Genomic DNA, 24,818 nt, shown 5'->3' with positions numbered 1-24,818 from the left:
GCGCGCCCACGCCACGGCCGCTCTGCACCACCGCCGATTGTTTCAAATTACGCCCGCCCTTTGTTCCCGCCACCGATCGAGTCACCAGCGTTTTTGTTTGCTCTAAACGGTCGACTTCCTTTACGGTAATTACGCAATTCCGCGGCTCGCCATGTAGACTTCCCGATTTACCACTCTGCAGTCCACGCTGGCGGTCCCGCCTCTTATTATCATTTACGAACATTATCTTCGTAACGAACAGAGTCAGGGCAGTTTTATTTCTTTTATAGCGCATTCTCACGACCAATAATTAATGATCAAGACACGAATCAAATTAAATACTGCAAGTTATTCTTAAATTATTTGTAATTACGTGTGTACCTACTTTGTTGTTTAAATACTCGAAAACAACATTAACATGGACGAGAGGGGGATAAAGCGGGGCTTAATGAGTGGCGCCCGAACAGGAACCGTGGGACCACTTATAGAAACTCGTAGCAAGGGTTAACAAGGAGTAATTTATAGGAATTACATAAAGTGCATTCTGTTTTTACATAAGATAAGAGCAGAGGTTGGCGTTTTTATTTAAGGCACTTACTACGATGTAATTATAACATTCTTCCTTCACCTTTTTTGGATTACTCATTTGCTTAAACTAATTCGAGACGTCAACGTAATAAAATAAAAAAATTAGGCATGTTTGCTAGCATTCCGCATAGGCGTCGCGCGGCGGGTGTAGCTGTGGTTCCTCCCGGACGGACGGCTGACGAAGTGCAGTTACCCGCTATTCACGTTGCACTAAACGTAGCCCGCACCCCTTCCGTCTCGTTCGCTGCCACTTAACAACAAAGAGACCGCTCTACCCTCTTTGTTAGAAGAAACAACTACGATCCCCGCACCACCAGTTTTCAGTGTTGCTTTAGTACCTTAGAAATAGATAGAAGCAAGTAACTTAGCTTATAGACTAGATATTGGCTACGTTATCATTATTTCTGGTGATACACTGGGACTGGGAGACATAAAAATATTATTATTATTATTCCAGCCTATACTTACGTCTGCTGGGCACAGGGGTCCTTTAAGAATGAGAGAGTTTGGGCCGTAGTTCCCACGCGGGGCCAGTACGGATTGAAAACTTCACTTCTTCGTAGGTTTGAGCAGTTTTCCTAACTGTTATTCTTCACCGTAAAGGGTAAATTTCAAACGTAATTTCGCACATGAACTGCGAACTCGGATTCGAACCCACGATCCTCGATAAAATTATACTTAATTTTTTTTTCGTGATTAAGATAAAAATCAAAAACAATAAATAATATTCTTGATCGATTTTTTCCTATTAAAAAGTAATGACGAAAGCGCTGCTAATGCAGCAATGTAGATACATAGAAATATGCAACCAAAAGGACAGTGCAGGCAGTGCGGCTCGTGCCGTGTCCGGTGCCGGTTCCCGGCTAATCCCGTTCGGTTCACACTCATGTAATTGGATGAAGGAGGGCCGGCACGGAGATTGCGCCCGGAACGCCGCGCCCGCCCGCTAATCGGATAATAATGCTCTCAGTAAAGCTTCTGTTAGGTGAATCTTTACTCGTCTGTCATTAAAATTGTAGCAGAGAAGGATGAAAAAGGATTTAAAATTATTGAAGACCGATTTAATTAAATTCATCACTATTTCGCCTGAATTGTCTGTTCTTTATTTATTATTAAGTTTAAATCAAATCATTTGAATTCAAACTAATCTCAAACCAGAAATATTATCGATTGTTGTGGTAACGACACACTCATCTTTTTTTTTTAAAGGAAGGCTCAATTTTTTTTATTTTTGTGGTGATTTTACAAAGACCCACGTTAAAACTTATAATGTAACGACTTCAGAGCGCGATTAAAGTCGCCGTTAAAAGAAAAGTCTAAGCAAAACGACGCGGAAACGGCACGATAAAGTAAGCCGCAAACGTTAACGGCTCATTCAGAGATTCTTTTATCAGTATGCCGGAACTTTTGGTTTAATATAAACAAACCATAGATAGATCGAAATTGTATTTATATATTTAAACTACAAAGATAAATCACAAGAAAACGAATTCGAAAGCTTAGTCACGGATATGCCTTTCCGTATTAATCACAGGTATACTCAAATATCGGTGCAAGGTTCGGATAAAAAGATTAATAACTAATAATTTACGATCTTGTGAAAACCGAATGTTCATTGTATTAACTTTTATTTTTAAATTTATCTAAGCTAGAAATCAGTCAAGGTAACAAAGGAAAGAACCGCAGAGTACTATTAAAAGCATTGACGGGGAGACATTCATTCAACTATTTCTTCTTTGAAATGTGCAAAGAATAACGCGACAGTCGGATGGCGGAAATGAAATAAGGCTAAGAATACGTCGGGGCCGGCGCATGAATACCGATGCCGCGCTACATTCTACTAAACACAATTTACCCTCTGTTATTTCGACAACAATTTTCTTCTCATCCCACGCCTCTCCTTCCTTATGACATGAATAATAATTTGTTTATTGTTCTCTCATTTCTCCTTGTTTACCCGTCAAATTGAAGATTGAGTTTCGCAAAGTAATTTATTTACCCCGTCAAAAGCTCTTAGCGGAGTTGAGGCGATTAGTTCAACTTTAAGGTATCAATGAGCGTTAAGTAAAATTAATCATAGCAATCGATTAAACTCGAGCAAACATTACGAACGGATCAGTAGGGAGAACAATAAACTACGTGTAAAATATTAAATTTTAAAAAGGCCTAACCAAATTTTCATATTACATATACAAAATTACTACCTTCTTCCTATTCCTGAGCATACTACTTATATAGTACTTGTCTACTTTATACTCAGATAGGTCGGCATCATGATAGCATTTTCGTTTACTTTTATGACTTTGGTGTCGCTCTCTTGCTGTATTATTTTATTTTCCTTTACTTTTTGCCTTGAGTAGTATTATTACTTAGTACAGTTGAGTGTAAAATTATCAACTTATCTAACTTTTCTTTAATCTATAGGTTCTACAGTCTCTTTTATTTCGTTGTAAGAAGCCCGAGATAACATATTTTTGAGTGGTTCGAATAGATACCTACATATTTTCGCACTTGACTGTACACTACAACGGCAAAGTAATAGCAATGGGCGGGCAAGTAGCTACAGAGATATCTCAACCAGGACACAAACGAAAATAAAATTGCAACAGGCTCTGTATTACGAAGTGCAAAATTCGAACTACGTATCTTGCCGTCCCGCTGCAGCTTATAATTATTTAATACGAGACTGAGAGGGATAGAACGACACGAACTTCGATTTTCTAATTTCGTAGTAGCCCTGCTGATTACAACTGGTAACACAACAGATTACTACTTCCCTTTACCAAGCATTTTCTGGAACCAGATAGCTTTAAATAGAACACACTAACGCTGACAGGTAGTTAGACCCAGTAAAACAATAATATGTTTACCTTTCTTCTGGTCTATTTGTTGCGGCGGCGGCGTAGAGGGCGATTGCGCGCGCGCCTGTAACGTCGCGAGCAGTTTCCGTTTGTGGTTGCACAGCTTCGTCAGCTCGGCACCCGACGCCGCTTGGTACGGCTTACTCGCCACCTGGAAACAAGGGAAGTACATTTAGGGGCTGTTTCACCACCCATTGATTAGTTTTATTTAACGGACAAATGTGATGCCGTCTCCGTCTATTCAAACAAAACAAACAGAGAGACCATCACATTTATCCGTCAGATTAATTTAATCAGTGGATGGTGAAGCAGGTCTATCATTGCTGTTTCTTCATCATAAAGGTGTTAAGATGTAGCATAACTACCATAAGTCAGCCATGCATGTGAAGTGTTGACATAAAGATTCGGTGTCCAGTTAAATTATGTAGTGAAAACATACTTTGACATAAACAATAATCGTGATCGTTTTTGGGTTTGGAAATAATTATCATTAGAGCATTGGTGTAGAGGCTGGAAAGTAAGCAATAGACGAACGAGTTAGTTTGAAGGCCGACCCATCTATTGCACTTTTGGCCGAGACTAAATATTGTGCTTTTCACGACCAACAATCCAAAGACTGCGTTGCTCCTGCCGAATTAAAGTTTTTCTTTAGTGTCATTTTTTTTTAAATCGAGTCCGTTCTTTACTAAGCCAGTAAGTACAACAACCACACATTTAGTATGTAAAACCACATATGTAAAATATAAAAAACCGGCCAAGAGCGTGTCGGATACGCCCGAAATATCGAATAGGTCCGTAGCCATTACGAAAAAATTAAGTAACATTTTTTAAGGATTTCGTATTTTATACGGAATATTCCAAGTTTAGGTAGTTCCTTTTTTGTTACCGCAAATCCATAGAGTTTTAGTAACAAAAAAGGAAATTTCCATACAAACCAATTGGGACATTTTGAGAGACTATGTTATTACGACTCAGTATCGTTCACACTACATACCTGCAAATTTTTATCCAAATCGGAGTCTCAAATCAAATGTACAAACTTTAGAAATGCTCATTTATTTCACAAAGAGGAATCCATATAGTGTTAGTAACAATGATCTTACGCCTAAGTTTAATTATACTTAATAATAATTATACTTGCTACCATCTTGAATTTTTTCAAATTTTTCCACCTACCGGTTTAAATTTTACAGGGGGGGGAACGCTCGATTGAATCAAAAAATCGTTTTAGCAGCCCCCTAATGGTTTTAAAAGACTTATCCAACGATACCCCACACAAAAAAAGTTACAGCTTTCTAGCATTGATAGTCCCTGAGCAAAGCCGCGGACGGACAGACAGACACAGACAGACATGGTTTTTGCCATTTTGGCTACGAAACCCTAAAAACGGCAACCTTGCTGGGGCATCAAATCGAATCGAACATGACGAGGATGTATGCTCGCCCACTGAGCAGCCTGGCTGTTGAGCCAGTGCAGTGCCGTGCGGAGCAGGCTTAAATAGTTAATACTGTGGCGTTTTTTTTCATACTTAGAACAATTAAAGCATTTTGTGCATATTATGCGTTTAAGAAAAAAAAGCACCACGTAAAATTCATAAATGACGCATTCTCATTGGTCAACTTGATTTCACATGCAGCAGACGATTAATTTTGATTGGTCCAATTGTCGTTTCGGCACGCCGGGAAAATTATTCTGAAATATATTCTAAAAAGGCGTATCGTACTATGAAATACATATATAGATACGACCTTTTACCGTAACATGTTACATTGTTGTCGTGTTTTGCGAGCCATAAATCAGTCAGCTGTTAAATGTACAAATATAGGCAGTTTTGTGTAATGGATTTAGGTTATCTACGGCCACATTTTCGAGCAGTCGTGAAAATGAATTTAAGTAACATTTTCAATAATTTTGTTTTATTTCACCGATAATGGGTGTATGTTATTCAAACAGGACCTAGTGAATAATAAAATATTTATAATTGACGGATAATTACTGCGACCGTTAAGCTTACGAAGCGGTTTTCATAATTTTGAACTTATATTATAGTCCATCATTAAGAAGCGGGAAATAATTCAGTAATCATTCCACATTACAAAAGCGCTTGTTCATAAACACACGTAATCAAGAGCACGCACGCGTATTGCGGCGGAGCTAATCGCTGTAGCTATGTGTTACCATTCCCATTCAGCTGGGCAGTCACTATCGCGTTATGAGTTACACCCGTCATCAACCCGGCACTTCCTGGTTTCGGGCCAACACCGCCAGTGGCGATCCAGTAACCAGATTTATTACATTACAATCGCTGCACATTCAACTGTACTGCACTCTGCACTATTGATATAGAAATTTTCCATATAACGATTTATATGGAAATTTCACACTCGCTTCGTAGTCGAAAGTCTCAACTATTGATGTTGCCAGTTAAGTATCTACTTACTTAACAGTGTATTTGCATCCTCATGTCATGTATAATAATACACAACGAAGTTATAGGACGGTCAAAAATGGCCTGAACTGCGGGGCTACTACGAAATTCGAAAATCGAAGTTCTTGTCGTTCCGGTCTTCTGACACTTACTCGTATTCTATTAAATTTCGGAGTAACCTCTGCTTCGAGAAAAGGGTGGTACGGCCGTGTCGCTTTTTTGCACGACTTGGCGGGGGCACTACCGTGCCCTCAGTCTATTTTATTTATTTATTATGAAATGAAAATAAAAAAATAAGATTGGGTATGGATGCAGTTCGCTTTGCACATCCAATTTTAAATAAGCTTTAAATATCTGGTGAAAAATACCAGACATTTTCGTTAAACATAAGCTTCTTCATTGGAAAGATGGGCGCACAAAATTTGTTCACAGCGCGGATTTGTGAACCTTTCACTATAGTTTGTTGACGTCCGTGACAGGGGTTGTGTCATAATGATATTGATGATTAATGCGCCGCGCGTTTTGTTCCAAACAGCCCGTCTAGTATAAGGTACATAATAGATGTCAATGGTGATTATTAAGTTACAGAAACTAATTAATGGGTCGTTATTCGAACATTTAAACCGCCTCACTTTCATGGTCACATTCTTTACCAGATGATGAAGATTTTGATAGCGTTTTCGGCTATTTATTAGACAACCTGTATTTTTACCAGGACCTAGTTTCTCGAAGCATATATTAGTCTAATAATAATAGTGTTTTATTTCATTTCCTTGTTCAATTTAAGAGACAAAACACCAATATTATTAGACTTATAATCAGCTTCCAGAAACTGGGGCCTGATAATTGGTAACAGTCTCAGAAGCTTCAGCTACTTCTACAAAAAATCATATCCGCGAAACACCCAAACAATCAATTAAAACAACCCTTAAACAACTCCATTACTATTGAAACACTTATCTCGTATGTTCATGCCAGTATACGATTTTATGTTTTATAATTCACTGATGAATCTTTAACTAAATCATTGTGTTATGTAAGACCACAACCGCATTGATGTATTGGGCATTGCGTGTCAAATATTAATTTATGAGTAGGCCGGGAGCAATTAAGTGGAGTGTGCATAATGCAACTATGCAATGAGTTCGGTCTGGTTTGCAGGCATTACTGGTATGTCGTGTTGTGCAGGATCCGCGAACACGTCCGCCATTCATTACAGACGGACGCCCACTGTGCACGGCTGCACACGCAAATTGCTCCCAGCTCGCCCGCTGACACAGCTGCATGTGACTTGTAAAGATTTGTGCAAAACAAGGAAATTGCTGCGCACAGTTAATCTTAAGTAACTGCTCAGTTGACACAGTCTGACCGAAGTAAGATTTATGGTGCCGTTTAAAAAGCATGTTTGTGAGTAACGAGGCGCAGATTCCTGCCACGTTAGTTAGTTAGTACGTAATAATTCAAGTACAAACGCGTGAAGAAGAAAGGATTAACTAAAATTTCGCCGCTGGTTACAATTAAATTGACACACGCTGATTATATTTGCGGATATGGAGTAATTAATATTTATAAATATAATAAATCGCAAGTAATGTCGCACAAGCTTTTAAGAAAAGTTGTCAAAATTAATCAAATTCAATCCTTTGTTTATAGTCTTCATTACATTATTACCTACGAGTATAAGATTATAACAAACAATTAGCACCTACATATTTAGTACTACGATGTGCGCAGCGCAATTAATATCAACATACATCATAACAATGAGGACACGACACGTCATGTCGAAGGGGCTAATGGCATATCCATCTAAATGGGATTGCCGCCTGGACCATCGATAAGCCGCTGCAACACAATGCAGCCGTTCATTTCAATATGAAACCCATCAACGAGATGGATGCGGCTACTGTACTGCGACACGTCCTACATATATCGAACATGCCACATGCTAAATAATGACCGAGCTCTAATTACTAACAAGTCTGCATGTTTTCTGTATGCACCTAGCGCTAACAGTCAATAGCAATCTGAAATCTCCCAACATGCATTGTCTCTAGTGACGACCTTGGTTTGTCGGATAAACATGCAACTACAAACCCAATACAATTAATAGTGAGTCTGTTATACCTACCAATGCGTTAGCTCGTTAAAACTTCCAGAGAATCATGAAGTTCTTTGTTAAATATTTTTTTGCACCAAACTGTCAAAACATGTGTCAAAACCATTTATAGTGATCTGAGATAGTGACATAGCGCAGTCAGTAGATGTAGAACGACGCGACGTAGATAAAGAATACAACGCTGAATTGTAGAGATCCTAATTAGTTTACAATTGGTTTTAAATAGTATTGTGAATAACAACTATTGGCTTTAACCACTGTATGATGGTCCTTTAAACTCGTAATATATGGTTTTGACTATTTTAATTTGACAACTATAGATGACTTAAGATAAAGAACATGTAATTATACCTACCGACAGCAGCGATATAATCGTGAAGAGTTGATATCGGTCTGATCTGTCCCTATGGCCAGGCCTCCAGTGCGGTCGTTTTATTTGTGTGCGGCGACTGAATGTCACCCGGTAATTTGTCGGCGTATCGTCGGGAGCTGGCCACTAATTAACGGGAACATTTACGACTGCCAAACTTGCCTGTATCCGAACAACCTGTCCTCCCTCCCCCGCGACAACTCGGCTCTACCGAGCGGGGTCCATTGCATCGCTCTAAAGTTAGTATCGGTCGCTCGCAGTGTCTCTACTAATTACATTCAGGTGCCCAGCCATATTATTCAGCACGCTAGATGATACATACATCCCACATTGTCAGTTATTTATTTTTAAATAAAATACTGCTCAAGTTAAGGATTACGTTATGGTTAATTATTAGGTGCAAGTACGTAGTCGAGTCGTAAGTGGCCATGAAACAATTCTGATGTCCCCTCTCAAGTGCCGGGCTGCATTCGGGTCAAGCTTGTATCCACGCAAGGTCTACGTAATGAGCGACAACGACCAACAAACAAGTTGTCCGCTCAGTGTCATCTTAAACATACAACAAAAACGATCTCTTTTGTTGATTAATAGACGAATTTTATGAAACTGAAAAGTTTGACAACTATTTTCAAGGCACTGCAGATATTTTACCATTGTAAAATAATGTAACAAACAAGTACCTATATCTCCACGACACGAAGCTTCTCAATAATAAATCAATAAATAGGTGAATAAATTTCAAATGTTTGCTTTTTTAGGATGTGTGTGATAGGTTATTATGACGAGGTTTACGGTTAGTATTCGACTAACAATAGTCGTCGTCACAGAATGTTCATTATCAAATGGCTTATAATAATTAGCAATTCAGTGTTATTATTATATCTAGCCTGGATGGATATCCCACTGCTGGGCAAAGGCATTCTGGTTGAATATGAACAGGAGTTACTAAACGATTTGCGGGAATGAAATTGTCAGGATCTCCTAGTAAATTAGGGTTAATTATGATTAATATATATTAAAACGTTAAAGTAAATAATAGAAATAAAAATTATAACAAAAAAATTGAACCGACTACAAAAAACCATGAAAATAATTTTCTACCAGTCTGAAGTCGGTCGGTGCCTCAGCACGGTGGACCTATAGTCATCTACCTCACCTACGCACTTTATATTGGGCTTCAATCACTCTTGCTGGCTCGTGCTGAGGCACCGATCGACTTAAGACTGGTAGAAATTTATTTTCATGTTTTTTTGTAGTCGGTTAAATTTTTTTGTAATATTTTTTTTCCACGCTTGTTAGTGTAAATAATCTAAGATACAATAGTTTAATATCAACACTGCTCGTCACCTTTTACGAAAGATTGCTTTTTCCGATGCAGAGACGTTCATTATTAAGGAGTCCTGGTGCTTCACTACCCGTTTTACCATATAATGCATTACGAGGAGCATAAATTGCTTAGCAACTGTGTCTACTCGTAAGTAATTAAAAATCAACCCGTGAAATACTTGTTATTGAGTAGTAACTCCGATGGTCAACTGTGGTCTTCATCATCAGTTCCACTTCACCAAATGATGATTTTTCAAGAGCAAATGCACGAGTTACTACTAAATATATCCAATTTACTATAGGTGTCCCTACAACATTTGAAGAGTTCCCTCGATTTCCTTAAGATCCAATCATCAGATCCTGATTTGGTGCTCATGGGGCCTAATTGAAGACATTCCTAGACGAAAGCAAAGAAATTTTTTCAAATTGGTTCATAAATGACGGAGTTCTGAGGTAACAAACATTAAAAAAAACACCGAATTGATAACCTCCTTTTTTGAAGTCGGTTAAAAATACAACTAAATCTTTAAAAGAAAAAAAAGAATGAAAGGGGAGGTGATTACTATTAATTCCGAAAGGGTTTGATGGAGGAATAATAAGTGAATTATAGGTATTACTTACTTATAGCTAAAATAAAAGGTAAAAGAAAATGAAAAGTATAAAAAGGAGTTAAAGTAGCATTATCAAAATTAAATGATTCCAGTCCAGAACTTAATCAAGTTACTTATAATTTGTGTAATTAACTGTAAAATAGAGTTTATTTGAAGATTTTTACGAGATTAAGACCTGCAATTTTTACTTGGTACATTCAATTCTGCATTTTTAATGTTTATATTTACCTACTTATATTCGTACAGATAAGTACATATAAACTGAAATGATTACTTTGTTTCCAATGTGAAATCAATGAAGCACAAACGGTGCTTGTTTATACAAATATGTCGCGTGTGTTGTTCAACTGTAAACGGAATCGAAAAGTGCAATGTTGTTTCGGCTATAAATTGACGTGTTTACCCTACTTGAAGCGGCTAATACTATCATCCTGGTTACGAGTATAGGGTGAGGGTTTGTAACTCGTATTGCTATTTGTGCTATTGAATATCGACGGCCTTGACCTTAATAGCGACGGAACCGAGGGGGATGTGAACCTGTATACAATTGCTTAGCTTTGGTTACTCTTCGGCCGAGTACCATTAGGTTTTGACAGGACAATTAATTATGTGCCACTCTGAGTAAAGACATCATTATTGCTTTGTTTCTAGAAACACGATGCAATAAATAGCAACTGAAACGTTCGTTGCGCGTGTAAATACTAATTCATAATACGCAGCGTATGTAGTTGTAGATTTCGAAATTCAATTACATACAACATTGCAAAACTCGCATCCCACAATGACCAATAGTTAGCTTCAACAGCGAATGAAAACAATGGGCGCTAACCGGGAAATAATATCGCAACCTGCGAATGAGGCTGTCACTAAACAAAATATGTCAGTCATTTTGAGAGATGGCAAATTTTGTTTAATGACAGTCTCATTCTCAAGGTGCGATATACTGTCAAAATGAATAAGCGACTTCGGTTTCAAAGTAACGCCCGAGACTGTGATTCTGCACGGTATACGGCTCCATTCCACATCGGGAGCAGATCTCAGGACTTACAATGGTCAATAAACAAAGCTTGTAGATTGTAGACAAAGCCGCCGGCGCGGGGCTATCTCGCCATCGCCATCGGACCGGCGGACCGTGTCGCTCGCTGTCATACATTCATATGCACGTGTTAGCTTACTGATACTTACCCCTCGATACTCACAAACAATAATTTATTCATAAGGAGGGTTAGCCCTTTACAGCATGTTAACTCCTAATCAATTTAATTCACTTGTTTTTAGTAAAATCCGTTAGACAGGCAGACTAAATCCTAAATGAATCTCTTACTTTAACAGTAATTCCATTACTAGTGTTAAGGCGCGAAATAAAAAGGCGAGGCACATATCTGGCTAGTAAGTAATATATTTATTTTGCCATCTCAGGCTACAACGAAGCGCTGCTAGAGTCAATTGCTCATAAAATGGGTTATTGCAGAGATTGTGCTTCAAAACGGATTACGTCTTACTTGCTGGTGAGTGTGGCGCATTATTAGCAGTTACATTTCTATTCCTCTTATTATTAGTTCTGTGATTACAACTGTTAATTAGCTAAAACGGTATTTTGCAAAGCAATTTACATAATCATTTTGCACAACATAAAAGTTGCCAATAAAGAAATAATGTTAGTGGGTACGTACATATAAACCAAGATTCCATCCACAAATATGGAGCTAAAGTACCTATACGTCTAATCATACCATTGCAGACAAGTCTTGAGCAAGTAACGATTTATTACAATTTCCAAGCGTTATGCTCCCTATCGGAATGTTATGCGCGGCCCTGTGCGCGGGCGCCACTTTCACCGGCTGTGGGAAAGTTGGCAGCGCTTAGAAACCGACCGACCAAACGTTTACTTATTCAACACGGAGTTGCGACCACACAATGTTGAATTTATTTTATTTATCATACATAAGTAACTTTTAAACGAAACATGTGCAGTTAATAACGATTTCTAATACAAATACTGAATGAGTTCCTCAGATGAGGCACAATTTGCTTTCTTCTAGTGCTTGCGGTTGGCACCATAGGAATTTTGATTTCTCGGTATTACAAAACTCTATGCCTTTTTAAGTGCTCAGCTTTCATTTAGCATCTCACTAACATAACTGAACATTTAACGAGTCACCAGAGAGATTAAAATAAACGATGCCCATACTGAGACGGTAACATCACAACTTTCAATCAGCGGACAGCTTCGAATACAAGGATCACGACCTCGATCGATCGCTAAATGTCACTTGAATCAGTTGCCACGCGGAACCGCCGTGTTTCTTTGTTCTCGCGCGGAGAAAACAACACGATTCCATGGCAACAATCAACCCTTCTGATAAATGGAAATCGTTTATGTTACAAGCGCGGTTTAATTTTGTATAATCAAGGATTAGGAGGAACCAACAAGATTTATTCAATTGATTAGAGAAATCGCAATCTCGGAAACTATTGTACCAGGCCACTTAAGCGCTTGATTGCTCACATAACTTTAAATTGTGCCGAGAATTATTTAACTAACATTAGGTACCCTATTACATATTTATAAAACAATCAGTTTCGCGTGCTTGCGTTCCAGTCTTGCCAGTATAAAATAATGCATATTCATTTGTTAACGATTGTATGACATAAGACACCCGTTAGATAGTTGTGAATAGTGGTGTGCAATCTGGATGGTCGTACGTATTGGGGTAATGGTCTATAAACGTCACGGCAGCAGCTAGAGCGCAGGCGATAGCATCGCTGCGCTGTGCCAGCGCGCTCGCGCATCTCTGCGATTGCAAAGGTTGTCCGTGATACACAAAAATTATGCTGATGACTCTGCTTATTTATTCAAAGTTAAGTATTAGACTTGAATATAAACGAGCACAATTATTCATTATGCCTCAAATAACAGTAATATAAATCCTTCTAATATTATAAATGAGAAACTTTATAGATGTTTGTTACTCAATCATGCGACAACATGATGTACGTCATACCTGTAATAATGCGGAAGAACATCCTGGAAAATGTATACGTTTCAGTACCTGTCATACCTGTATGAAGATAATTTAAGTCCCGGGGAAGATAGTCTTATTATTTTGTTCGAATAAACGAAGACGGCATCACATTTAACCGACGGTTAACGCTAATCAATGGATGGTGAAACAGCCCCTTAGAGTATTATATAAGCAAGCTAGCTAGCTTTGAATGCTTATATATACTCTAAGTTTAAATCCTACTAATGTTATAAATGTGAAAGTTTATGAAGATGTTTGGATGTTTGTTACTCAATCACGCAATAAAAACTAAACGGTTTTACATGAAACTTGGCGTACAGATAGACAAAAATCTGCATTGAGACATCAGATACTTGATATCCCGGTAATGAGTTCCCGTGGGATAATATTTTAAGTTTAAACTAGAATAGAGGGCACTGTCCAAGAACGGTGACGTATCGTACCTCGGCTCTCAAGATGACGTGTTAACTTCGTTTGCAATCAATAGATGGTGTTATGCGAGCGAACGTTGTCCATTCAAATTGTTACTGTAACCTTTTTTGAAGCTAAACTCTAAGAAATTTATTTATTGCGTTGCCATGGTAACAAGAATCGTGAAAGTAAACGGTTGTCGTTGTATATTTCAAAAAATCGCAAGGGCACAATTTATTTACAACAGTTGAGTTAAGACGGCATTAAGCTATTTGTAATGCGGGCGAAGCCGCGGGTTAAGGCTAGTATTAACTAAATAATTAATTAAAACAAAAGCAAAGAAAAATAATGTGCACGTTATTTGAAGCACAAAAAATAAGCCCTATAATTTACTAGTTTTTGCCCGTAAATTCATACGCGTCGCGTAGCAATAAATGAAGATCCGATCCGAAACTACTGCGCCAACATTCCATTCCTTATTTCGCCATTTTACGAGATGATTTTAAAAAAAACAAAGGACCACGTCATAATAAAATTTAACATCATCACATCACATTTGATACCAGTCAATAATGAAGCTGATAATTAAACAAAATGCGAATCTTCGTCTTAACTATTAACTATACGCTAAATAAAGCATAAGGTGTCAAGCGTGCTCGTGTTAATCGAATTCGCACTGAAGAATAAATAAGCATTTATTCTTTCATTTATTATAATCTGTAACTTATACTTTTGAGAATGAATAGCAACATCCAATAGTAACGAAATGTGCAAAAGCAGTCTAACAAAACAAGCCTAAAAGCTTCGTTAGGAGAGGCCGATGTTAACTGGAGTATGCACTCAGTGGGGAATAACAAACGACTGTCATGTAAACGCAGTGTAACAAGATAATCGCGACAAAACGATCCTTGTCAACTATGCGTGGAGTGGGTGTGTACTGTACTGATAGCTCTTTCGCAACTAACGAGCAGTGGGCTTCAAAAATACAGCGTGTATAACTTATAGTTGCCTATTTAAAATTCAAAACGGAAATTCAGTAAAAATAAAAAAACAAGTTTTTGTTACAACAATATTTTTCCCTGATGGTACCCTACTTCACTGGAATAGGGTGAAAATTCACTAACAAGATTTGAAGCAAACTATTATAGGTATGTATGCATAAGCAAGAATATTAGATAGTATTAAGATAGGACAATGCTAAATGCATTCTTTGATACATTCTGTGATAAAAGTAAATAAGTAAACGTCTGAGTATCACAAAAGCGGTGTGGTGCTGTTGCATAACGTTGCAAGTATACTTTGAATCCGAATATCAACCGTAGGTATCCACTGCAAAGATTCGATACTTGAGCAGATTTAAGTGCTTTTGTGCTGTTCGTATATAGATATCTCAACCAATCAACTTGGTAAAGGATAAAAACATGCATACGGCCTCTTTCAGCCTTGTTTATTTGTAAGCTCATACAATGATAATGACAAGTGTATCAATAGTTTCGAACATGCCAAACGTGTCATGAAATTAAATGGTTAATTCCATACACCTGATGTCCTTGATTATAAAAAAAAAACAGCTATTAAAATGAAGCCGCATAAAAACTGGATAAATAACATAGAATGGAAATAATGAGTAGCAAGCTATCTCTGGTTTTACTTCTTTTCGAGTCTGTCTGTTATATGATGGGAAAGAGACATTTAAATTTATGCACTCGATCCGAATCACAACATCGTCGGTCAGTGATCAGCAGGTCTATGATATCTCCGTCATTGCCGACGGGACGAAAAGATAGGTACGAGTGGTTCGATTCAGTGCTCTGTCTGAATGTGAAATCGAGATCTCGCAGAGTGCATCTCAAGACGAATGCTCAGGACAAAGAGGAATCGATGCGAGTGCGGGCGTATGCGGGGGGATAGCAGGAGAGTGCAGCGACCTCCCCCCTCTGGGCCGCGGTGCAATTTGTACATTTCAAGTGCACACAAAGGCGAGGCGAGGAGGTCGCAGCAAGCTTTGACAGAATTAACTTGTCCGTCGCACGACTGTAAGGAAAGCTCACCTTTATTGGATGGTGCGGACAAACGAGACGGAATTTTAGATGCATGCAATTTCCAGTCGCACTCCGGTTGCGGAACGTAAGTGCTAACGCTCCATGGGACTTTAATTTACTAACTGTTGATTGTCAGTTTCAATTCCAGAACGTGTGACGTGTGGGACAACTCGAAGAGCTGTTTTTATTTAAGAGAAGAAATTGAGTTGGTAAAAGAGCACATGCCAAAAATTAGCATTTTTATGTTTGCATGCTTGGTGATGAATGTATTGGATTTATGTTATTGATCTACCGTATGACATTGTAATACATACCATATACATTCTCGCAAATAATTGATTTATGATTTAGCAATAATAACTAGCATCATGGATAACTATGGTATTACGTTACAGATGATGCCTACCAACCTACCATTTACTTTACGTTTGCGACATACCTAACTTATCAGGCAAATTAACATTGCAACGAATTAAGATAAGAAAAACGATCAACGCGTCTAGAGCATCGAAGATGCATTTCATATCAAAAGAAAAAGTAGTTTTTAAACGAAACTCAAATTTATCAGTCGCTACGTAAAGAAAAAAAAAACGGCCAAGTGCGAGTCGGACTCGCGCACGAAGGGTTCCGTACCATTATCTATACAACAAAAAACACGTTTGTTGTATGAGAGCCATATCTATTTTATTTTAATTTAATTATTTATTTTTAAATTGAATATACTACATATTCTATGAATATTTCAAGCGTCTACCTGTTGCCGTTATTAATATCGAGCAAAAAACGGCAAAAAAATCACGTTTGTTGTATGGGAGCCCTCCTTAAATATTAATTGTATTCTGTTTATAGCATTTGTTGTTATAAAGGCAACAGAAATACATAATCTATGAAAATTTCAACTGTCTAGCTATAACGGTTCATGAGATACAGCCTGGTGACAGACGGACAGACGAATTGATTCCCGTTTTTACTCTTTTGGGTACGGAATCCTAAGAATTGTGATTTAAACAAAAATACCTAGTCAATGATAATAACTTCACAAACCGTTATTAATTATTTTAGACAGTCTAAAAGCCTCTCTTCGACAAAAGTACGTTGAATACCTAGATTGACATGCGTCGCGACTAAGTAGTTCGTCAGATCTCGAGGCTCAACTCGAGCGTGTAGTGTATGTGCATCACGACCAATTATAGAGCTAGTTTAATACCACTAAATAAATTTACATACACTTTTGACTCTTCGTAACGCTTAGGTACTTTACCATAGCATTAGCATGAAATATCTGTTGGTTAACTCCCATCCAATTCTTAGATTTACCAAGTAGGTACAGTCACCTGCATTAATATCTGCCTCAGCGGAGCGTGCAAAAATATCTGACACGTCCTACCGGCCCTAGAAATAGAGTCGTATCAGATATTTACCTATGCACGTTTTGTTTGTCACATATTGATGCTGGTGACTATACGTACCTAACTAAACCACATCATGTTTTTTTTTTAAATCAACAGTTTAGCTTTTAGAGGGGGTGGTAAAATATTTTTAATAATAATAGTATATTACTGCAGCGGCCGGGAAAGAAAGGCTTGCAGGCCGAGTATGTATAGATAGGTATACGAGGCTGACTTGTTTTTTCACGCCGAAGCTTGTAGGTATAGTGCTTTTCTCAGAGATGCACTAAAATAAATAAAAACTCCTAGAAATCAATGTTTTATTCGTAAGACAACTAAAATTGTAGGTACCATCAGCCAAATATGTGGTCTACCACCCTAAAGTTAATAATCGTTTGCATGTCATAAAACAATAAAGCAATAGACGTGTCTGTCAACTTGAAAGTTCGACTTTAGGGACATATTAATTTGATAGGAACTTGTTTAAAAATTGATAGACCACTTATTTGGCTGATGGTGCCAGACTCAAATTATAAGTATGGTAGATTTTTTTTGACATTCATAAGTGCTTGTTATAGCCTAAATTGAATAAAGATATTTTGACTTTAACTTTGATTTTGATAACTACCATCTTATATAAGTGTTTATTTCCTTCTAACATGATTTTTTAAAAACGTTAAAATAATCCCAAAAAAATCAAATTAAATAAAAAATAACTAAACGAAACTTTTGAAATGACAATGGCACTTATTTGCAAAATGGCTAAAGCCCAAGTCCAGTCAATCAAAAAAATAGACAATGACACTTGTCAATTTTCGCGCCAAAACTTTTTTTATAGTGTTTGTTGTTCGGCTTTTAGGGCGATAAACAATATACACGAACTGCAGCCCATTTAATCAGCTGCATTAATACTTTATTATGTTAATTAAATTGTAATTTGACGTAAATGCGCCGGATATATTTATATATTTACATAAGTATAGAATATTCATAGTCCTGTGAATTTATTCAGTAACTAATAAATTAACCATAGAAATTCAGATTTTCCTTTATCGTGCATATTGGACGTTTTGCATTGAAACAAAACTGTTGTCTTGCAGGCCTAGGCCTGCAACTGTATATTTTGAAGCCTGTTTTAAGGATCAAAACATAAACATTTCATAGCATGTTAGAGAAAAATGTCTATACATACTCGGCCTGCAAGCCTTTCTTTCCCGGCCTCTGCAGTAATGTACTATTTCAATCGCGTGAAACAAGTGCGCAACGAAAAATACTCTTAATATAATTAGTATGTAAAACAGCAACAACAAGACAGGCATCAGTACACAGGGAGGTTTATCACCCAAACGTTACCTGAAGGTGACGCCAACATGATAATTGCCCCAATTGATAAATATGCCTCTCCTTTTATTCACTTTGCAAACGACCCTTCACTCGATATCGTATTTATGTCAACACATAATATACTCGGGAGTATATTGAATAATTTTAATTTAGCTAAACCATTAAACAAAAACATGGGTATCTTCTACTCGTTTACATGTAACTAATTTTGCATTGTTTTAAGATTGATAAGTGGACTGTTGTGTGAAAAACACTACATAAAAGAACTTTGTAACGAGCAACCAATAAAAGTCAAAGACAAAGAAGACAAAGAATTCGAAGTAATTCCATTAAAATGATATATTTATATGTCTGTAATGGTTCCACTTTTTACAAATGGTGCTATAAACGTTCATCAATTTATGTAAACGACACATTGCGTTTGAAGTGATGGTCGATGAAACGCAAAAAGCTGGCTGGCTCTACAGGCAGCTTAAACGGAATAATTCCCAGCAAACAAAAAGTAGAACGAGACGACCGCAAACATTCCGATAACTCGATGAATTGCCTCGGCGATGCAATCACCGACAACCATTGCTACATAGTAGAGAAACGTTTATTTAAATACTTAATGTTTTCAGTTTACCTTAGGGTCGAAACTGAAGGTGGTCTCAGGTCTTAAAGGGCAAGGCAGCCCGCACTTGCAAGTACCGGCTGTCTGGAGGTATTCCCTTAGTTGCGGTAATGTGCTCAAAGCTGTACCGCTGGGGCTGAAACAAATTAAAATAACATTTAAATTACAAAGTGTAGGTACTTACATGTGTCCATTTCACTTCGAACATCACAAAAGTTCTAGTTAACAGGTTTGATTTAAGATTACAACATTCGTATGTAAGTTCTGGTTTCAGAGTTGAAATTTGGCATAGGTACTTTTTGGCATAAGTTAGATGGCAATACATTAACTTATTTATGAAATCAAATTAGTAAACGTAGGTATACTTCAGTATTAATTTAAATTAAACAACAGTTTGAATTTAACTATGTAGTTATAAACGATAATAATTTCAATACCGACCGACGTAACCGCAAGTACCATTTTTCCGTCTATCATAAAGCAGAGAACGAGAACTGGCCTACTTACGGACAGCCATTAATAACAAGTGCAGTGTATAATTGAATGAGAGTAACGCAGCGCAAGTATTACTTACCTGCGTTGTATTGTACGTGCAACGTTCAGTCCAAGCTAGGGATTGCAATCCAGAAAACCTGATCCGGTAATCCGGCAGATTCGGCATAATATACGTCTACCGGATCTGGTACCAGTGCATATCCAATGAATTCATATTTTGGCAAAATAACCGCGTTGTCACTTATGTAGGTACTTTTAGCGCTAATGAATTGCTATCAGCAACTATGCTACGCACAAGGGTTACAAATTTACAATTAGCTGTGGTCGATGTTTTGTATAAAAAGTGAGAAAAGGAAGTAAGTGAAGCAACAACATGTAATAAATCAGATACGTACAGATGATGAAGACTCATCAATTCTGCCCTCCTATACTAAAAGGCGCTATCTCAAAAAAAAAAACACTTGCGTGATCAAAAATACTATACAAAATACTATTGTGTAGCTTAAGACATTCGGCATCAAGTTTATCTAAACGTTACGTTAGTGTTTCCTTAAAAAACGTAAGCATTGAGACATTAATAAGGCATTTGAAAAACCTCAAAACAACTGAATGGGCAATTTTTTGTTTGCACGCTCTTAAATAACTCAAAATTGTTTTTTTTTTTGAGATAGCGCCTTTTGTCCTAGAAGGACAGAATTGATGGTGCTTTAGATTCGCTGGCTCGCTTTAGATGGCCCTGAAGTGATTCCTGGATACAGTGACCTTCTTCAAAAAGTGCGATAATTAAGATAGACATTATTATTTTTGGAAAATTTTAATGCTTTTAGTATTAGTTTGTGATCTTATTTGTTTGACCGGTTCCGGATCCGGATCCGGCCGGATTGAAAATGACGCTGGATTGCAATCCCTAGTCCAAGCCCTATTACGAAGATATATTATTTTATTATGAGATTTTTATTAAATAAATAAATATTAATTAACTTCCTTTCGAATGTTACAGTAATATCGAACCATAATGCATAATTGGTTTATGCTCTACCTACATAGTAACGTGACAAAATAAAATAATGATATTCAATTTATGATGATATATTTAGCATGGAAAACCCATTCATTTATTGAGCTTCGCTGCAGCCAGGTAACAAACAATACACGCCGAATTAACGACAGATTTTAATAAAAATACACGACAAGTTAACCAGCCGGTAATTGATAGAGCTCTCACTGACGACTAGGGGCCTACTAGGGGCGCTGGGCAGTGATTCGTGTAAACGATTGAAGGCATTATTTGTTGAAAAGCGAACGATGCAAAAGCATCTAGTCAAGCGTGTTCTCATTCTGCGGACTAACCACGCGGCTAACTGACTGGCACCCGGTCAATCGTTATTGAACTTCAAGAACCCATTACATCAGTACTTTCTCATGCAAATTCATAGTTGCCATTCCTAAAATAGCGGTATGTGAATTAGGTGTTTAGTTTGTATTTTTTTTGCGCCTGTCAAAAACTTGTAAGCGATACCCTATTCTATTAGCTTTCCGCCAAGACTTGTGTAGTCGAGCAAGTGGTTTACCATTTTTTGACAGGTCTATCACCACAATAAAAACAAAGCAGATTGTTATGTTAAATTGACATTGAACCTTAGAATGGTAAAGGAATGTCTTGGTCAACTATACTTTCCGTTGTCTTCATGTACTCTTTATTAAGAGAGAGAGAGAGAGAAATTTGAGCTTGCTAGAAAGGAATTAAACATACATTTATTACAACTCATAATCTGACAGAAAGACTGTAGTTATGGGACTAAAGTAAGATCATATCCCCGTGGTATGTGCCAAGCTTTTAAGAACAATTTGCAAACAACACAATCCGTTTACGATGACAGCCCAGACATGCCTAGCTGGCATTATTGCACGACGACTGGCTTTACAAACAGCCTCTTTCATAAACGCTCTACATGATAATTCACGGCGATTGTTCACGGTCTGGAACACACTCGGTAAAGGTAAGCCGCAACCGCAAAAAGATTTTTGTTTACTTGTGTTTTTTTGTTGACAGTCTCAGCGGCTTTGACCACTGCGCGGGGTGAGGGGTGTTCGCGGTCGGGCATCGAGCACGCGGTGATACGAACTTTTTGCGATCGCATGTAGTGTTTGGGGGAGCTCGTTCGTATAGCAGCTGCCTGTGATAATTACTCAACACGCTAACCCTTTCGCACCTTGCGCATTCGACGATGCTCCGGCTAAGTAAAGTACTGGTTGTTCATTGCCGAAAATACTTTTTAACAGTAGCTTAAACCGATTAATAAAACTAAATATTAAATATTCAGTTGAAAACAAGTTGTTTAGTAAGCCAGTAAGTACGTACCTGTTTGCATTTTTGTACAAATAATAAGTATAGTCCGGTGCTCAGGCTAATAAGCGAGACGGTAAGAACACGCTTAACGCTATCCATTTTTTAATTGCTTAGCTTTGAGGATTTGTTAGATAATTTTCACAAAGGCAAACATGAAAAAAGACGAATAAATTAATTTGCAAACGTGAAAAACCGCGATGTGAAAATTTGCTAGGTACAGTCAAGGGCAAAGATATCGACACGGCCAAAGTTACAAAAATATGTATACACGACTTTATGCACTTAACATTAAGGTCTTGTATACATATTTTTGTAACTTTGGCCCTGTCGATATCTTTGCCCTTGACTGTACGCAGTAAAAATGCGTTTATGAAAATTATTTAACAAATCATTTAGACAGCCTTCCTAAGAAGTTTCATTCGTATAACTCTAATTTTTGCCGAAAATGTGTGTGACATAGGGCCGGCCGGATTACAAATAAGATTTAACTAGGAACCCTTAACTTGAGAGCCATGAAGATTTCCGAAGACACATACATAACATCACTATCTCAGCAACAAAAGTTACAAAGATTATTGCTTCTGCGAATATATTAACATGCACGACATGCTTGAGTGACTAGTCAGCCTGCCCCTCCGAGACCTTGACAAATATGACTAATAAATAACACATTATCCTCATTCGAATAGACTAGTTAGAAAAACGGAGATAATCTACAACAAAAACTCAGTAGGTAGATACCAACTACAGAGTACAAAACGGACTAAACTAATAGTTCTAGAGTAAGAAATTGATACAATATTCAAGCCTTTTACGGCATAAATGTTACGGTCTGTAAAAAATTGCGCCCTCATAGGGTTTAGACACTTTATTGTTACACTCTATTACTCTATCCCTACTTTAATATAACACACATGGAGCCAAGGAAAAGCTACTAGCAGACCAAATCCTTTCACCTGTTTCGGTTGTATTTACCCCAGAAAAATTACCATTAAGTGTAAGACATCATTTCGCTTATTTAACTAATGGCTTATTTTAAAAAAACTGATGTAAATACAGACTGCATAATGTAGAGTTCCAGAACTACATATACTTTCAAATGTAAATAAAATTAAGTCAGGTTAGCAGATGTAGTTACTATCTACTTTTCTCTCTTTAAAAATTTAGAGATCACTTACTTACAATTAATGTTGGCATTAAGGCCACGAACCTTCGGATCTTAAGCTCATTGTGATCATGCGCAAAGCGTCGTATAAATGTGAGAACTGGCGCGACGCCAACGTGTGTCGCCATAAGCCGAATTTGAAACCGCTAACAGATAAAGGATATCCAAATATCCGCTAATAGGTAACTGTCATTTTAATTTTAAATTAAATAAAGAATTATAAACAACGCAGACACAGCAATTGGTCTAATCTAAACGTCTTAAAATGAAGATCAGCAGAACAAATGTCGCCACTCAAAATAAACAAATCTCAAACAGTGTTAAAGGCTCATGGCTCGCGCGTTCACAGTGTTAATGATAGAGATTCGACCCGCACTGTCCGTTCAAAAGTAGCTCGTCAACAACATGCCACATTTTACACCTGAGGCAATATAGAGTACATGTTATTAATACTTTTTGTGATACAAACCAGTTAGATTAACTAAATGGCTAAACAGCTCAAGATCGTTTCTTTTTATTGGAAGAGTTGATTATTGTAATGATTAGATAAGACAAAGAAAGAGGAGATTAGTTTGCAGGTGGTAGGACCTTGTGCAAGGTCCGCCCGGATTGCTACCACCATCTTGCTCGCTAATCCGTGAAGCTGCTGCTTGCACTAAAGTCAAAGTCAAAATATCTTTATTCAATTTAGGCTATAACAAGCACTTATGAATGTCAAAAAAAAATATCTACCACCGGTTCGGAAAAACCTCTGTTGAGAAGAATCCGGCAAGAAACTTAACGAGGTATATTTTTTTTAAAAGATTTACAATATTATTAAATGATATGTATACATCACAAGTATTTAACACAACTTTACTCTGCACTGTTGTGTTTCGGCGTGGAGAGTAAGACAACTGGTGAAATTACTGGCACTTGAGGTATCCCCCCGGTGTTACAGATGTTTGTGGGCGGTGGTGATCTCTTACCATCAGGAGACCCACTTGCTCGTTTGCCATCCAGTCGAATAAAAAAAAAAAAGTACCTACGTTGCGTGGTCTCTAAATACATAAAGAGATCAAGATGCAAAAAAAGTTTACAAAAACCGGCCAAGAGCGTGTCGGACACGCCCAAAATAGAGTTCCGTAGCCATTACGAAAAAATTAAGTAATATTTTTCTAAGGATTTCGTATTTTATACTGAATCTTCCAAGTTTAGGTACATTTTATACCTTAGGCTGCTATTTACTCATAAACTACTAATAATTCTCAAGCAAAAAAAGCCTTTAGGCTGATTTTGCGGGAAATCAGCATAGTCCCCGCGGGATAGGGATAAACGAATTCTTCGCAGATGAAGTCGCGGGCAACAGCTAGGTAGTGCATAATTATTTTTTACTTTTTAGTTGTCTTTTTTGGCGGAGTTTTTTTTTTGGGCATTTCTTTTATTGTTGCTGGTGTTTTTTGGGTGTCGGGTGTTATTTAAATTTTTAATTTAAGTTTTTTATTTCATGTTTTTTTAAACTGGTATTTTTTTTTAAGTGTACTAGTGTGTTAGATATTCTGGCTGCAGCATCAGCTCATCGTGTTGCCACCATTGCATTGTATGTAGAATTAAATACTGATCAAAAGGAATCAAACACGACATATCTGCTATTATTTTTTCAAGAGTATACTGGTGTGCTGAATATCCTGGCTACAGCATCAGCTCGTCGTGTTGCCACCAC

General features: G+C 37.4%; 1 protein-coding gene across 3 annotated transcripts in view; it reads right to left on the bottom strand.

Annotated features, from left to right (window-relative positions):
* sba (six-banded) overlaps positions 1 to 24,818 on the bottom strand; it is a 54,971-nt gene that overhangs the window by 13,233 nt on the left and 16,920 nt on the right. For all 3 annotated transcript variants that reach the window (XM_074086982.1, XM_074086983.1, XM_074086984.1), the window contains exons 2-3: positions 19,119 to 19,242; positions 3,438 to 3,579 (exon numbers count right to left, since the gene is read on the bottom strand). In XM_074086982.1, the coding sequence (XP_073943083.1) occupies positions 3,438 to 3,579; positions 19,119 to 19,242 (266 nt within the window). The remainder of the gene's footprint in view (positions 1 to 3,437; positions 3,580 to 19,118; positions 19,243 to 24,818) is intronic.

Source organism: Choristoneura fumiferana, chromosome 4 (genome assembly GCF_025370935.1).
Source record: "Choristoneura fumiferana chromosome 4, NRCan_CFum_1, whole genome shotgun sequence".
In the NCBI taxonomy this organism is placed as follows: domain Eukaryota; kingdom Metazoa; phylum Arthropoda; class Insecta; order Lepidoptera; family Tortricidae; genus Choristoneura; species Choristoneura fumiferana.
This window is presented reverse-complemented; position numbering and strand designations above follow the sequence as displayed.